General features: G+C 43.4%; 2 protein-coding genes across 4 annotated transcripts; one reads left to right on the top strand and one right to left on the bottom strand.

The window, feature by feature from the left end:
• Positions 1-130: 130 nt before the first annotated feature.
• On the bottom strand, positions 131-4,651 carry ncbp2 (nuclear cap binding protein subunit 2). The gene is made up of 4 exons (XM_079889712.1): positions 4,496-4,651; positions 3,619-3,800; positions 864-1,002; positions 131-413 (listed from the first exon to the last, which is right to left on the bottom strand). Exons 1-4 carry the CDS (start codon positions 4,568-4,570, stop codon positions 342-344), a joined length of 468 nt encoding a protein of 155 aa, XP_079745838.1. The 5' UTR covers positions 4,571-4,651; the 3' UTR covers positions 131-341.
• Positions 4,652-5,066: 415 nt separating this feature from the next.
• sirt7 (sirtuin 7) lies at positions 5,067-13,922 on the top strand. 3 transcript variants are annotated; one of them, XR_013823152.1, is made up of 11 exons: positions 5,067-5,233; positions 6,088-6,225; positions 6,420-6,524; positions 7,086-7,156; positions 7,233-7,305; positions 7,542-7,640; positions 8,439-8,675; positions 10,904-10,984; positions 11,066-11,172; positions 12,517-12,918; positions 13,071-13,922. XR_013823152.1 is itself a non-coding variant. In XM_079890228.1 (10 exons), exons 1-10 carry the CDS (start codon positions 5,120-5,122, stop codon positions 12,716-12,718), a joined length of 1,227 nt encoding a protein of 408 aa, XP_079746354.1. In that variant the 5' UTR covers positions 5,067-5,119; the 3' UTR covers positions 12,719-13,921. The 3 variants fall into 3 exon arrangements, 1 of the variants encoding a protein (XP_079746354.1); XR_013823153.1 differs by having other exon boundaries at positions 12,517-12,904; positions 13,060-13,223; XM_079890228.1 differs by having other exon boundaries at positions 12,517-13,921.
• The last annotated feature ends 22 nt before the right edge of the window (positions 13,923-13,944 follow it).

Here is a 13,944-nt window from a genome sequence, read left to right as displayed (position 1 = left end):
TCACATCAAAGCTGATCTGCAAGTTCACTCTTTTGTGTTTCAGTTATGAGTTATCCAGACTAGATCCACTGGGAATCTCAAGAGTTGGCATGAGGTGGATACTGGCTTCATCTAACAACAAACACAAGGCAAAGTTTATAAAAAGGCATTTATTTAAAAAAAAGAAAAAGAAAGAAGAACTACAAATGAATTTCAGTCATGGACATTCATACAGCACTAAAGTCTAATATGTACATCACACACACACACACACACACAAATCCTCGATCCGTTACTGCACATCCCAAATCTAACACTTCTGACGGCCTCTGGTCTCGTCACGATCCGGTCCGTGCCAGTGCTCAAGCTTTCTGCACCAGCTTCCCATAACCCCCTCTGGCGGGGTCGTAGTCCTGCCGGTATTCATCTCGCACCTGCACACACACACACTGGGCTGAGGAAAACACCTGGGCTGGTAACAGGTGCACACATTAAACACAGGATCACATGATGATGCCAAACGGGGACATAACCAATACATGCTGTTAATTTGTGTTACATTGAATAGACAAATTAAGGCTAGAAAAAAAAGAAAAGAATCCCGAATGGAAGCATGAACATGGAGTCAGGACGACGTCACTTTGCTAGAAACACACATCTAAAAGCACATTCCTGTACAGAAGCATACGGAGGCCCTGAAGGGACATGCTGAGGGCTTTCCGTACTCTCTCAAGTGTTTTGCGTTCGCTCGCACAGAACTCAAGTTTCTCGAAACGCAAACGCATAGAAATGTATTTCATATTTCCCCATCACATGTCCCTCTAGGGCCTCCATAGGACACAATATTCCTGAAATATAATGCACTAATGTGATGCTGCGCTCACCTGGCCGCCGGACTTGCCCCGGCCGTACTGGCGGCCCTCTTTAAAGCCTGCGTCCCAGTCCGTGCGGATGATGCGGTCGTCCAGCCTCGTGCCGTTCACAAACCTCATGGCGTTCTCGGCATCGGCTCGAGTGTAGTACCTTCATATCAGCGGTTAAAGACACTATTCATACGCTCTCAGATTAAAATGAAACATGGTTTTGATATCATAAGGAATTAGTTTACTAATCTCCAACACTGATATGAGAGTGCACCAAATATTAGAAGGGGTCATGACATAAGACACCCAATTTTCTGTGACCTTCTGACATATAAGAGGACTTTGAGCCATTAACACATCCCGCATGTGTCAGAGCTGAGAACATCTATTGTTCTCAGTGTCAACAGGCCTTAAAGGGATAGTTCACACACAAATAATGAAAATCACCCCATGATTTACTCACCCTGAGGCCATCCTAGGTGTGTATGACTTTCTTCCTTCAGACGAATACAGTCTGAGTTATGTTAATAAATGTCCTGGCTCTTCCAAGCTTTATAATGGCAGTGAATGGGCATTATATTTTGTAAGACGCTAGTTATTTTAGTCGATAAATTATTAAATATGGATATTTTTTTTACACAAACGCATCGCTTCACTTCACTTCAGAAGGCCTTTATTAACCCCCGGAGAGACGTCGAGCACTTTAATCATCCATAGATGCACTTTAATCATCCATAGATGCACTTTAATCATGGACAGATGCACTTTTATCATGGATAGATGCACTTTTATGATGAATAGATGCACTTTTATCATGGATAGATGCACTTTTATGATGAATAGATGCACTTTTATCATGATAGATGCACTTTTATCATGATAGATGCACTTTTATGATGGATAGATGTACTTTTATCATGATAGATGCACTTTTATGATGGATAGATGCACTTTTATCATGATAGATGCACTTTTATGATGGATAGATGCACTTTTATCATGGATAGATGCACTTTAATCATGGATAGATGCACTTTTATGATGGATAGATGCACTTTTATGATGGACAGATGCACTTTTATGATGATAGATGTACTTTTATCATGGATAGATGCACTTTTATGATGGACAGATGCACTTTTATCATGGATAGATGCACTTTAATCATGGATAGATGCACTTTTATGATGGATAGATGCACTTTTATGATGGATAGATGCACTTTTATCATGATAGATGTACTTTTATCATGGATAGATGCACTTTTATGATGGACAGATGCACTTTTATGATGATAGATGTACTTTTATGATGGATAGATGCACTTTTATCATGATAGATGCACTTATCATGATAGATGCACTTTTATCATGGATAGATGTACTTTTATGATGATAGATGTACTTTTATGATGGATAGATGCACTTTTATCATGGATAGATGTACTTATATCATGGATAGATGCACTTTTATCATGATAGATGCACTTTTATGGATAGATGCACTTTTATCATGGATAGATGCACTTTTATCATGGATAGATGCACTTAGATACACTTTTATCATGGATGGATGCACTTATATCATGGATAGATGCACTTATCATGGATAGATGCACTTATATCATGGATAGATGCACTTATCATGGATAGATGCACTTTTATCATGGATAGATGCACTTAGATGCACTTATCATGGATAGATGCACTTTTATGATGGATAGATGCACTTTTATCATGGATAGATGCACTTTTATGGATAGATGCACTTTTATGGATAGATGCACTTTTATCATGGATAGATGCACTTTTATCATGGATAGATGCACTTAGATACACTTTTATCATGGATGGATGCACTTTTATCATGGATAGATGCACTTATCATGGATAGATGCACTTTTATCATGGATAGATGCACTTAGATGCACTTATCATGGATAGATGCACTTTTATGATGGATAGATGCACTTTTATCATGGGTAGATGCACTTTTATGATGGATAAATCCACTTTTATGATGGATAGATGCACTTAGATGCACTTTTATCATGGATAGATGCACTTTTATCATGGATAGATGCACTTTTATGATGGATAGATGCACTTAGATGCACTTTTATCATGGATCGATGCACTTTAATGATGGATAGATGCACTTTTATCATGGATAGATGCACTTTTATCATGGATAGATGCACTTAGATGCACTTTTATCATGGATGGATGCACTTTTATCATGGATAGATGCACTTTTATCATGGGTAGATGCACTTTTATGATGGATAAATCCACTTTTATGATGGATAGATGCACTTAGATGCACTTTTATCATGGATAGATGCACTTTTATGATGGATAGATGCACTTTTATCATGGATATATGCACTTAGATGCACTTTTATCATGGATGGATGCACTTTTATCATGGGTAGATGCACTTTTATCATGGATAGATGCACTTTTATCATGGATAGATGCACTTTTATCATGGGTAGATGCACTTATATGATGGATAAATCCACTTTTATGATGGATAGATGCACTTTTATGGACTTCTAAAAATAGTGCCCATTCACTGCCATTATAAAGCTTGGAAGAGCCAAGACATTTTTTAATATAACTCTGATTGTATTCGTCTAAAGAAGAAAGTCATACACACCTAGGATGGCTTGAGGGAGAGTAAATCATGGGCTAATTTTCAGTTTTGGGTAAACTATCCCTTTAAGGCTCTCATGTTAAGATGTCATAGCACTGGTTGTGAATGAGAAGGATACTCGACGAAACAGAAGCCACAGGCGGTCTTCTTGACTTTGTCGAGGCCGATGACGATCCTCTTGACGTCTCCGCTCTTGGCGAAGAGCTCGTACACCTGCTCCTCTGTGGTGTAGAAGGACAGGTTCCCCACGTACAGCGTGGAGCTCTGCTTCAGCAGCTTCTCCTGCTCGTAGCGGTTACCCTGCGGAGAGGAGAGATCTGCTCACACCACTGCTCTAATGCCCCGTCATTGAGGACATCAATACTTTATACAGCGAGGACACTCTAAATTGATCAAAAAGGACAGTAAATACTTGGTTCTACAACATATTTATATTTATGATAAATGTTGAAAGAATCCCAGAAAAAGACACTATTGCGATTTACAAAATGATTATGCAGCACAACTGTTCTCAACACTGATAATAATCAGAAAAGACTGGAGTAATGATGATGAAAATTCAGCTTTGATCACAGGAATAAATTACGTTTACATGTATTCACATTGAAAACAGCTCACTTAAATTGTAACAATATTTCACAATATTACTTTTTTTTTTTTTTTTACTATTTTTAATCAAATAAAGCTTTAGTGAGAAGAATATATATTTCACGAGTATTAGCCCATTAATAATAATAATTAAAATAAAAAAAACTTGTCTCTAACATACTTTTTTTAACAGGGAACCGTATGTATTAATGCATAATCAAATATTTAATATATTTGAATACAAATATGATAAATATTGAATTAGAGACTACTATAAATTACTATTTTTTTAGTCACAGAAAAGTAGAGTGAATCCAGCTGCACAACTACTGCGATTCTACACTGTTTTATGTCTCCTTATCAAAAGGAAAGAATAATCCTAATAAAATAGCATGTATTACACTCACCTTAAAATGCTGGTCTCTGTACTGGCTTATATCCACATATGAGTCGCTGTAAAGAGCGTTTAGTTTAATGGACATGGTGAAATTAATAAAATAAATCCAGAATCAGAGAAGCTGAATTTTTTTTGTTTTTCGAATCAGCATGGACGAACCGGAAACCCGTTCTCTCTTCTTCTGCCTCTTTATGTTGACAGTGGATCGCAGTGGAGGAATAGCGAGTTACCGCCACCTGCCGTTACTGCCGTAACCGTGCATGAGCCAGCCTGCGAACTATTGACGCAAACGCACATCAAATATATCAAATAATATTTTGTGTGTGTGTGTGTGTGTGTGTGTGTGTGTGTGTGTGTGTGTGTGTGTGTGTGTGTGTGTGTGTGTGTGTGTGTGTGTGTGTGTGTGTGTGTGTCACCTTTTAGATGACTTTTTTCGGCCTTTAAAATGACTTGAAAAAGTTAGTTTGGCCAGGGTTGAAAGTAAATAAATACATTAATTGATTAAAATAAATAAAGTAATTAAGATATAATAATTAAAATAATTAAATTAAAATTGACTTTTTCCACTACACGGAAGTCCCGTTTTATCTCGCGATAGCGACGCGAGCGGAGACGTCACCGGTGACGAACGGCGATGTCCAGCATGGACGCGCAAACAAACAGCGCTGGCTCAGCGCGAGCGGAGAGGAAAGAGCGAGAGAAGGAGAAGATCATCCAGCGAGAGAAGCAGCGACACACGGTCAAGACGGTATGAACTCCAGACATCATCTTATCCATCTCATTCACATGAGCGCTAGCGGCAGCGCCTCCAAACACTAATACAGCCGGCGAAACCGCTACCAGCGTCACATTCATGCTGTTCGAGGCTTTATTTACGCCCATAACTTCCCCTACCCTTAAAATAATGCACATATATGTGATAGCACAATCTGATATGTAGTTATTCAGCAGAACACCTGTAAAACTAGCTAATGTTCAGTTAAAACCCCCACTAACATCGCAGCTTCGACCAAACTGATGGTTTGGTGCCACGAAAAAGAATCAAAATGAAAGCCAGATTTTGAAGTGTTTCTGGAGATCTCATGTTATTCATGACGTTACCATAGTAACAGTTACTGTAGATGTGGCTGTATGTTACCGTAGTAACAGTTACTGTAGATGTGGCTGTATGTTACCGTAGTAACAGTTACTGTAGATGTGGCTGTATGTTACCATAGTAACAGTTACTGTAGATGTGGCTGTATGTTACCGTAGTAACAGTTACTGTAGATGTGGCTGTATGTTACCGTAGTAACAGTTACTGTAGATGTGGCTGTATGTTACCATAGTAACAGTTACTGTAGATGTGGCTGTATGTTACCGTAGTAACAGTTACTGTAAATGTGGCTGTATGTTACCATAGTAACAGTTACTGTAAATGTGGCTGTATGTTACCGTAGTAACAGTTACTGTAGATGTGGCTGTGAAAGGTCTGGGACCAGTTGCAGGAAAACAAACCCCTTTTTGTGGAGTCGGTCTCAACAGAACAGCTGAATCCATGTAAAGCATCAGATAAGAGGTGTGTGTGTGTGTGTGTGTGTGTGTGTGTGTGTGTGCGCGCAGATCTCTCGGATCCTGCAGAAGAGTGCTGGAGAGCAGACGCAGGAGGAGCGAAGGCTTCTACAGGATCATCAGGAGACGGTCCAGGAGCTGAGCCGGAGACAGAGCCGGAGACGCCTCCTCCAGAGCAAACTAGAGGAGGTACAGCTCACACACACACTATACAGCTCATCCACACACACACACTATACAGCTCATCCACACACACACACATTATACAGCTCACCTCAGTCTCCAAACACTCCTCATCCGCTCATACACACACTGTACAGCACCTCAGCCGGATTAGGATGTGTCACCTCATGAGTGTGTGTGTGTGTGTGTGTGTGCTGCAGGTGTTTGACGAGGCGGAGAGCCTGCAGAGTAAGGTGAAGCAGCTGGCGGAGGCGCTCCGGCTGGCCACACATGTGGTGGTGTACACCGGCGCAGGAATCAGCACGGTACGCCCGTCTGCTCTCACTACATTAGCACGACTGAGTTTGCATGAGAACGTCTCTGTGTTCGGCGTGTCCCGCGTTTGCTGTGAAGACAGAAGAAGAAACCTGAGGATCCATGTTGTAGCGGAAATGAGAGTATTAGAAGAGCGCCTCGTGCGAACGCAAGTGTAGCGGGGAATAAATAACCCAGAACAGATCATTTAAATATCATTTAAAAGTACTAAAGTAAGCCACATTCCTTGAAATGGTTGAGTTATTATTAGGACTTTGTGATCCCATATATGCGGAAACATGATTAAGACAGGAGCCTGTGCACATCTGAAATATTCCTTTCGTTTTGGAGTGATTTTTTTAGATAAGTTTTATTTATAAATATAAAAAACAACTTTTAAATGATTTCCTAACATTCCCTTACTAACAAGTTGTGATAATCGTACCTTAATCTTACAGTTCAATCAAAGACTGCATGCGAATACTCCTCGGCTCTGAATGAATCGTGTAGGAGATATGTGTGTGTTGTGTCGTGGTTATGAGTAAGTGTGAGTCTTGTGGTGTGTTCCCCAGGCCGCCTCCATCCCAGACTACCGCGGGCCGAACGGGGTGTGGACTCAGCTGCAGAAGGGCCGCTCCGTCAGGTGAACACACACTCTCACTGCCCTCCACTGCTAAACCACGGCACATGCTAACGTCTGTGTGTGTGTGTGTCCGCAGAACATCAGATCTGAGTCGAGCTGAGCCCACCCTCACACACATGTGCATCTGGCTGCTACACAAAGAGAAGATGGTGTGTGACGAGTCTCTGTGAATGAGCAGAATACCCTGATACACTCATGTTGGCTTGTATAGCAAATCTCAACTACTTGACATATAAAGCATATTATTGCCCAGCTCTACATGCGCCATGAACATGATATAAACATTCACATCATGATTTTCTTTTGAAGCTGCTTGGAAAGCGTGTGTGTTCTGACAAGCGCTGTACAGATAGACTTGAGAGTGTGTGTGTGTGTGTGTGTGCAGGTTCAGCACGTGGTGTCGCAGAACTGTGACGGGCTTCACCTGCGCAGCGGCTTGCCCAGACACGCGCTCTCTGAACTCCACGGGAACATGTTCATCGAGGTCAGTGACGTCTCCAGCGCTTCATCAGTCTTAAACTGAGATCATGTGACCCTGGATCGCAAAACCCAGTCACACGTCGCACGTGTATATCTGTGGCAATAGCCAACAATACATCGTATGGGTCAAAATTATTGATTTTTAAAAAAAATGTATGCCAAAAATCATTAGGATATGAAGGGGAGACACGGCAGGCTATAACAATGTTTTCTTTTTCACTGGTTAAAGGGATAGTTCACCCAAAAATGAAAATTCTGTCAGTAATTACTCACCCTCATGTTGTTCCAACCCCGTAAGACCTTCGTTCATCTTCGGAACACAAATTAAGATATTTTTGATGAAATCTGAGAGCTTGATCACTCCTCCATAGGCTTCTAAGGGACTGAAACTTGCTGGCCCAGAAAAGTTATTAAAGAGATCGTTAATATAGTCCAAGTGACTCCAGTGGCTCAATCTTAAGTTTATCAAGGAGATTTTCTCAATGTTTCGACTTTTTTGCACCCTCAGATTCCAGATGTTCTGAGTAGTTGTATCTCAGACAAATATTCTATCCTAACAAACCACACATCAGTGGAAAGCTTATTTATTCAGCTTTCAGATGTATAGATCTCAATTTCAGAAAATGGTCTCATATGTGTGGATTCACTCGTTTTAAAGGGTAGAATAAAGATCTCAAAATCTGAGTTTTCCAACTGTTTTAGAGTTTAGAAAAATGCCATTTACAGTCCGTTCCTGTAATATCAGACTTGTTTCTGTATTTCCCCCGTCTTCTGAGCCTCTTCTCCTCCCTGTGTCCCGCAGGTGTGCTCGTCCTGCTCTCCGGCGCGAGAGCTGATCCGTGTGTTTGACGTGACGGAGCGCACGGCTCTGCACAGGCACGGCACGGGCCGCCGGTGTCCGCACTGCGGGGGGGAGCTGAGGGACACCATCGTGCACTTCGGGGAGCGCGGGACCCTGGAGCAGCCGCTGAACTGGAGCGGTGCGGCGCAGGCGGCGGAGCGGGCCGACCTCATCCTCTGCCTCGGCTCCAGTCTCAAGGTGCGGCTCAACCGGTGCAATCGAACCTCACACCGGGCCCTAACCAGTGTCTGACCCCACACCGGGCCCTAACCAGTGTCTGACCTCTCACACCGGGCCCTAACCAGTGTCTGACCCCACACCGGGCCCTAACCAGTGTCTGACCTCTCACACCGGGCCCTAACCAGTGTCTGACCTCTCACACCGGGCCCTAACCAGTGTCTGACCTCTCACACCGGGCCCTAACCAGTGTCTGACCCCACACCGGGCCCTAACCAGTGTCTGACCCCACACCGGGCCCTAACCAGTGTCTGACCTCACACCGGGCCCTAACCAGTGCAATCGAACCTCACACCGGGCCCTAACCAGTGTCTGACCCCACACCGGGCCCTAACCCGTGTCTGACCCCACACCGGGCCCTAACCAGTGTCTGACCCCACACCGGGCCCTAACCAGTGTCTGACCCCACACCGGGCCCTAACCAGTGTCTGACCCCACACCGGGCCCTAACCAGTGTCTGACCCCACACCGGGCCCTAACCAGTGTCTGACCCCACACCGGGCCCTAACCAGTGTCTGACCCCACACCGGGCCCTAACCAGTGTCTGACCCCACACCGGGCCCTAACCAGTGTCTGACCCCACACCGGGCCCTAACCAGTGTCTGACCTCACACCGGGCCCTAACCAGTGTCTGACCCCACACCGGGCCCTAACCAGTGTCTGACCCCACACCGGGCCCTAACCAGTGTCTGACCCCACACCGGGCCCTAACCAGTGTCTGACCCCACACCGGGCCCTAACCAGTGTCTGACCCCACACCGGGCCCTAACCAGTGTCTGACCCCACACCGGGCCCTAACCAGTGTCTGACCCCACACCGGGCCCTAACCAGTGTCTGACCCCACACCGGGCCCTAACCAGTGTCTGACCCCACACCGGGCCCTAACCAGTGTCTGACCCCACACCGGGCCCTAACCAGTGTCTGACCTCACACCGGGCCCTAACCAGTGTCTGACCCCACACCGGGCCCTAACCAGTGTCTGACCCCACACCGGGCCCTAACCAGTGTCTGACCCCACACCGGGCCCTAACCAGTGTCTGACCCCACACCGGGCCCTAACCAGTGTCTGACCCCACACCGGGCCCTAACCAGTGTCTGACCCCACACCGGGCCCTAACCAGTGTCCCCACACCGGGCCCTAACCAGTGTCCCCACACCGGGCCCTAACCAGTGTCCCCACACCGGGCCCTAACCAGACGCCATAGCGTTCCAGCGACCAATCGTTTATCTGTCCACACCAGATGGGACGCGATAGAGTCTGCGATTAAACACACAGCCCATCAGAAGAGCGTGAGTGAGCGGGCTCTCTCGGATAAGTTCATAATCCAATTCATGAATATTACACCATTTTAATGTTATTAAAATCACATTACTGAGCTACTGAAACAATCTGGTCACTTGTCTGTTAACAATGAGTCGACAGTTTCAACATTCTCGTTTACTTTTATTTATATTGAAGATATGAGGTGTTGTCCATTGTTGCATACGGCTATAAAAGACACACACAATGATATTCAAACTCACACAGACGCGTTTAACATTACATAAAGCACATAAACAGTACCTGAGATTATCATACGTTCTGTTGTTTGGTTAGGACAGAACTCTGATGAACCTGGACAGACTCCTGTTATCGCGTGTCGCGGCGCGTCTGGTTAGCACACGGTGTTAGGCTGCACACGGATTAAACATGACATTGGAGGCATTGCTTGATATTGTTTCCTTGTGTTATTTGAGCCTACACTGGATATTAATCTGGTAAAACAGCTTTTTCTTTTGTGATGTAAAAAATGAAACAAAGATAAATCATTTTAGAACATTTGTTAATGTTCATAATACGACATTAAATGGCAATCTTTGTGTGCAAACGTTGTCGCCCTCGCCTTGTGGTGGCTTGGAATCTCAAGAGGACTCGGATATACGCGTTCAGTCATTGGTCCAGATATCGACTGTCTGATTTAAACCCACATTTGGAAGAGCCTCTGAGCAAAGAAGAGTGAAGAAACACTCCTGAGTGCTGTGATAAAGCCTGATTATCTTAGTTTCAGTTGTTACACCATAACCAGCTGTTTTATATCCACTGTAAGCAGTAACAGATCTATCATGTAGTCAAAATGCATGTGTTTTATAATCAGTGTTTGATTTGATGGCGTGATTGCTGCTTGTGTGTGTGTGTGTGTGTCCGTCAGGTGCTGAAGAAGTACTCCTGCTTGTGGTGCATGAACAGGCCGGCCAACAGAAGACCCAAGCTGTACATCGTGAATCTCCAGGTACTCCTTCCTCCACACAGCTGCTCATGACCTCAGTCGACATGCTTTAACAGCGTGGGGTGCTCTCCTCCTCTATTTCAGTGGACACCGAAAGATAACCTGGCCACTCTGAAGATCCATGGGAAGTGTGATGCAGTGATGGCTCTTCTCATGCAGGAGCTGGGTTTGGAAGTCCCCGTTTACAACAGGTGAGACCCGCTAACTGGTACAACACTGTTCACCAGCCGGAAACATGTGGCTGACCCTGTTCTGATGGGCCGAGAGCATTGACATTTCATCAGCGCTTCTCTAATGGCACGTTTTGACTGTCGTACTGTAGATGCGCTACACCCAATGTCAGCTGTGGATGCTAGACCACACCGATATTTCCATTAAATTCATCTTCCTTCTGATGGAATGAGATCTTTTAGTCTATGCTGCTTTCAGTCGATGACCTACAATCCAGTCATATGTTTTGTTTAGTTACATTTGATATGATATAATGTCTGTGCTTTCAAATTCTGGAAACTTTATAATGAAATTCAAAGAGTCAGTGTGGTTTTGGTCCTCTTTAATGTGGCGAGATCAGTCACTCAACACGTAAACCCAGTTAGAAATGATAATCTGTGCATCAATAGTGCAGCAATGTCACTGTCAAATCAAGGAGAGGCCACATCTGTGTGTGGACATCATTCAGCCAGTCCTGATTGGTGGATCCCTAATGACATAACTAATCCGACCTTTAGTTACGCAATAAAGTGAGAGAAGCCATGCTATACTGTGAATATCCTCAATATTCTTGTTTTATAGTCCTTTATTAGGAGAACTTCAGAAAATCTTTTTATATGCACTTTTTGAAGATGAAATGTAATTTCCAGCCGGAACTGTTATAAATCTCGAATGCTTTGGAGCACAGATTGAAGTTTGGTCTCTTTTTACAGAAGAGACACAGCAGATTGTTGTGAAACTAAAACATGACATAGAAGTTTAGGTTTATTATGAAAAATGTACTAAAATACTATTTTTAAGTTTTATATGTTATATATATGTTATTTTCCAAAACTGCAGGAAAATCAAAGCCGTAAATCTAAAGCCGCTCCATATTTGAGGGTTGATGTCCCAGTAAAGAGCGTCCGGTGAGATTGTGTTGGTGCAGTACCACACGCCTCCACTAGAGGAAATTACTCTCACGTTCGTTTCCAATTTCCAAAGTTCTGAGAAACCAAAATGCTTAATTTTTCAGTCAAATGTGAGCGAACAGAACCAGAGGACCAAGGCAATCGTTAAGCACATTATATTAATATTACATGGCCTCAAGCCTGATTGCTTTTAATACTTTTACATTTCTGCATTTGACAGACGCTTTAATCCAGAGCGACCTACATTGGATTCAAGGTTTACATTTGAGCAGTTCTCGCCTTCCCTGTGAATCGAACACATGACCTTGGCAATGCTACTAGTGCCATGCTTTGTTAAAGCTACAGGAAAGCTTTTTATTAAAGATTACTAATGACCAATGTATTAAAGCTGCTGTTTTTTTTGATAAATCTCAGATCACAAGACCCCATCTTCAGCTTGGCTAAAGCGCTGGGTCCAGATGAGCAGGAGAGCCACTCTCGTGAGGAGATAGCGCCCCCTGCTGCTGTGGAGGAGGACTCGCATGACGCGCAGGCTCAAGGCCAAGGCCCCGCGCTCCAGGGAGGATGGTTCGGGAGAGGCTACTCTAAAGCCAGGAGGAGGAAGAAGACCTTATAGTTCACACACACACACACAGAGCTTCACACTCGCTGCTTGAAGAAATGTTTCTGATGAATGTGTGAGGTGATGGAGAACTGCTTTTCTGAACACGTATAGCTGTGTGTCTCTGACAATAACTAGGGAAAGGTTTATTTGTGAGCAGTTTGGCTGGTTTACATGATGGTTTGGTTTCGATAAAGCAGGGTTCCTCAAACTCGGTCCTGGAGGGCCACTGTCCTGCAGTTTAGCTCCAACCCTGATCAAACACACCTGAGCAAGCTAATCAATGTCTTCAGGATCACTAGAAGCTCACAGCTAGGTGTGTTTGATCAGGGTTGGAGCTAAACTGTGCAGGACAGCGGCCCTCCAGGACCGAGTTTGAGGAACCCTGCGATAAACGCACTTTACTTCCAGTCTCAGGTTTATAGAATAATCAATATATGATTCTCATGACAGCAGTTTTATGAGAAATACCTCTTTTTGTTGCCATTTTATTTTATTAAAAATTGTCATTTACTCACCCATGTCGTTTCAAACCCTGTGGAACACACACACACACACACAGTTTTGCATTTTGAGCTAAAAAAAAAAGTACCATAGAAGTCCATACAAAGTCTTCTGAAGCCGTGCAGTTGCTTTGCATGATGGGAAGAATAAAACTGTTGTAAAGAACAGTGTGAGCTACTGTATGTTCGCAGGAAGACACGTTAGGAGTTTATTTTGGGTGAACTTTATAGAATATAGTTGTTTACAAGAAGACAGTGTTACTGGATTGAGTAAAAAATACTTTATTTCAGTCCACTATTAAAATAAGACATGCCATTCCTCAACAACAGAAGAGAAGGTGTGTACTTTAATCAAATATTTATTTTGACTTAAATGGTGCTAAAACTGATTAAAACCAGAACTGTACTCTTTTCTGTCCAAATATAGGACTTTACCTGTGCATATGAGGAATAAACCCTCACGTTAGCATAATTATAATGACCAGAGCGGAGATGTTTGCCCAGCATTGGACTGTTGTTTGTGTTGGAGAACACCTGCTGTAAGTGCCATTACTCGTCTGATTTTGTATCGATCACTATGTTTCGTCCAGGTTTACATGGGTGTTTTATTTTAGATGTTTGGATGATACTTCTGTAAAGAAAACTTGATTCACATCATGTACTGGAAACCCTGTTCCCAATTCAGCCACAATAATAAACTGTCTTCACTTCTTGTAAAGTACTTTTTTCTCTTTGGCC

Source organism: Squalius cephalus (genome assembly GCF_949319135.1).
Source record: "Squalius cephalus genome assembly, chromosome: 13".
Taxonomy (NCBI): Eukaryota; Metazoa; Chordata; class Actinopteri; order Cypriniformes; family Leuciscidae; genus Squalius; species Squalius cephalus.
The sequence above is the reverse complement of the archived record's forward strand: the minus strand, read 5'-3'. Positions and strand labels throughout refer to the sequence as shown.

Excerpts from the sequence above, each read along its gene's own strand:
- ncbp2 (XM_079889712.1), bottom strand. The coding sequence starts at position 4,570 with ATGTCCATTAAACTAAACGCTCTTTACAGCGACTCATATGTGGATATA. Across the intron at positions 1,003-3,618 it reads TGTGGCTTCTGTTTCGTCGA|GTACTACACTCGAGCCGATG; the intron begins GTATCCTTCTCA and ends GCTGATATGAAG. Across the intron at positions 414-863 it reads GGGGCAAGTCCGGCGGCCAG|GTGCGAGATGAATACCGGCA; the intron begins GTGAGCGCAGCA and ends GTGTGTGTGCAG.
- sirt7 (XM_079890228.1), top strand. The coding sequence starts at position 5,120 with ATGTCCAGCATGGACGCGCAAACAAACAGCGCTGGCTCAGCGCGAGCG. Across the intron at positions 5,234-6,087 it reads AGCGACACACGGTCAAGACG|ATCTCTCGGATCCTGCAGAA; the intron begins GTATGAACTCCA and ends GTGTGCGCGCAG. Across the intron at positions 7,306-7,541 it reads TGCTACACAAAGAGAAGATG|GTTCAGCACGTGGTGTCGCA; the intron begins GTGTGTGACGAG and ends GTGTGTGTGCAG.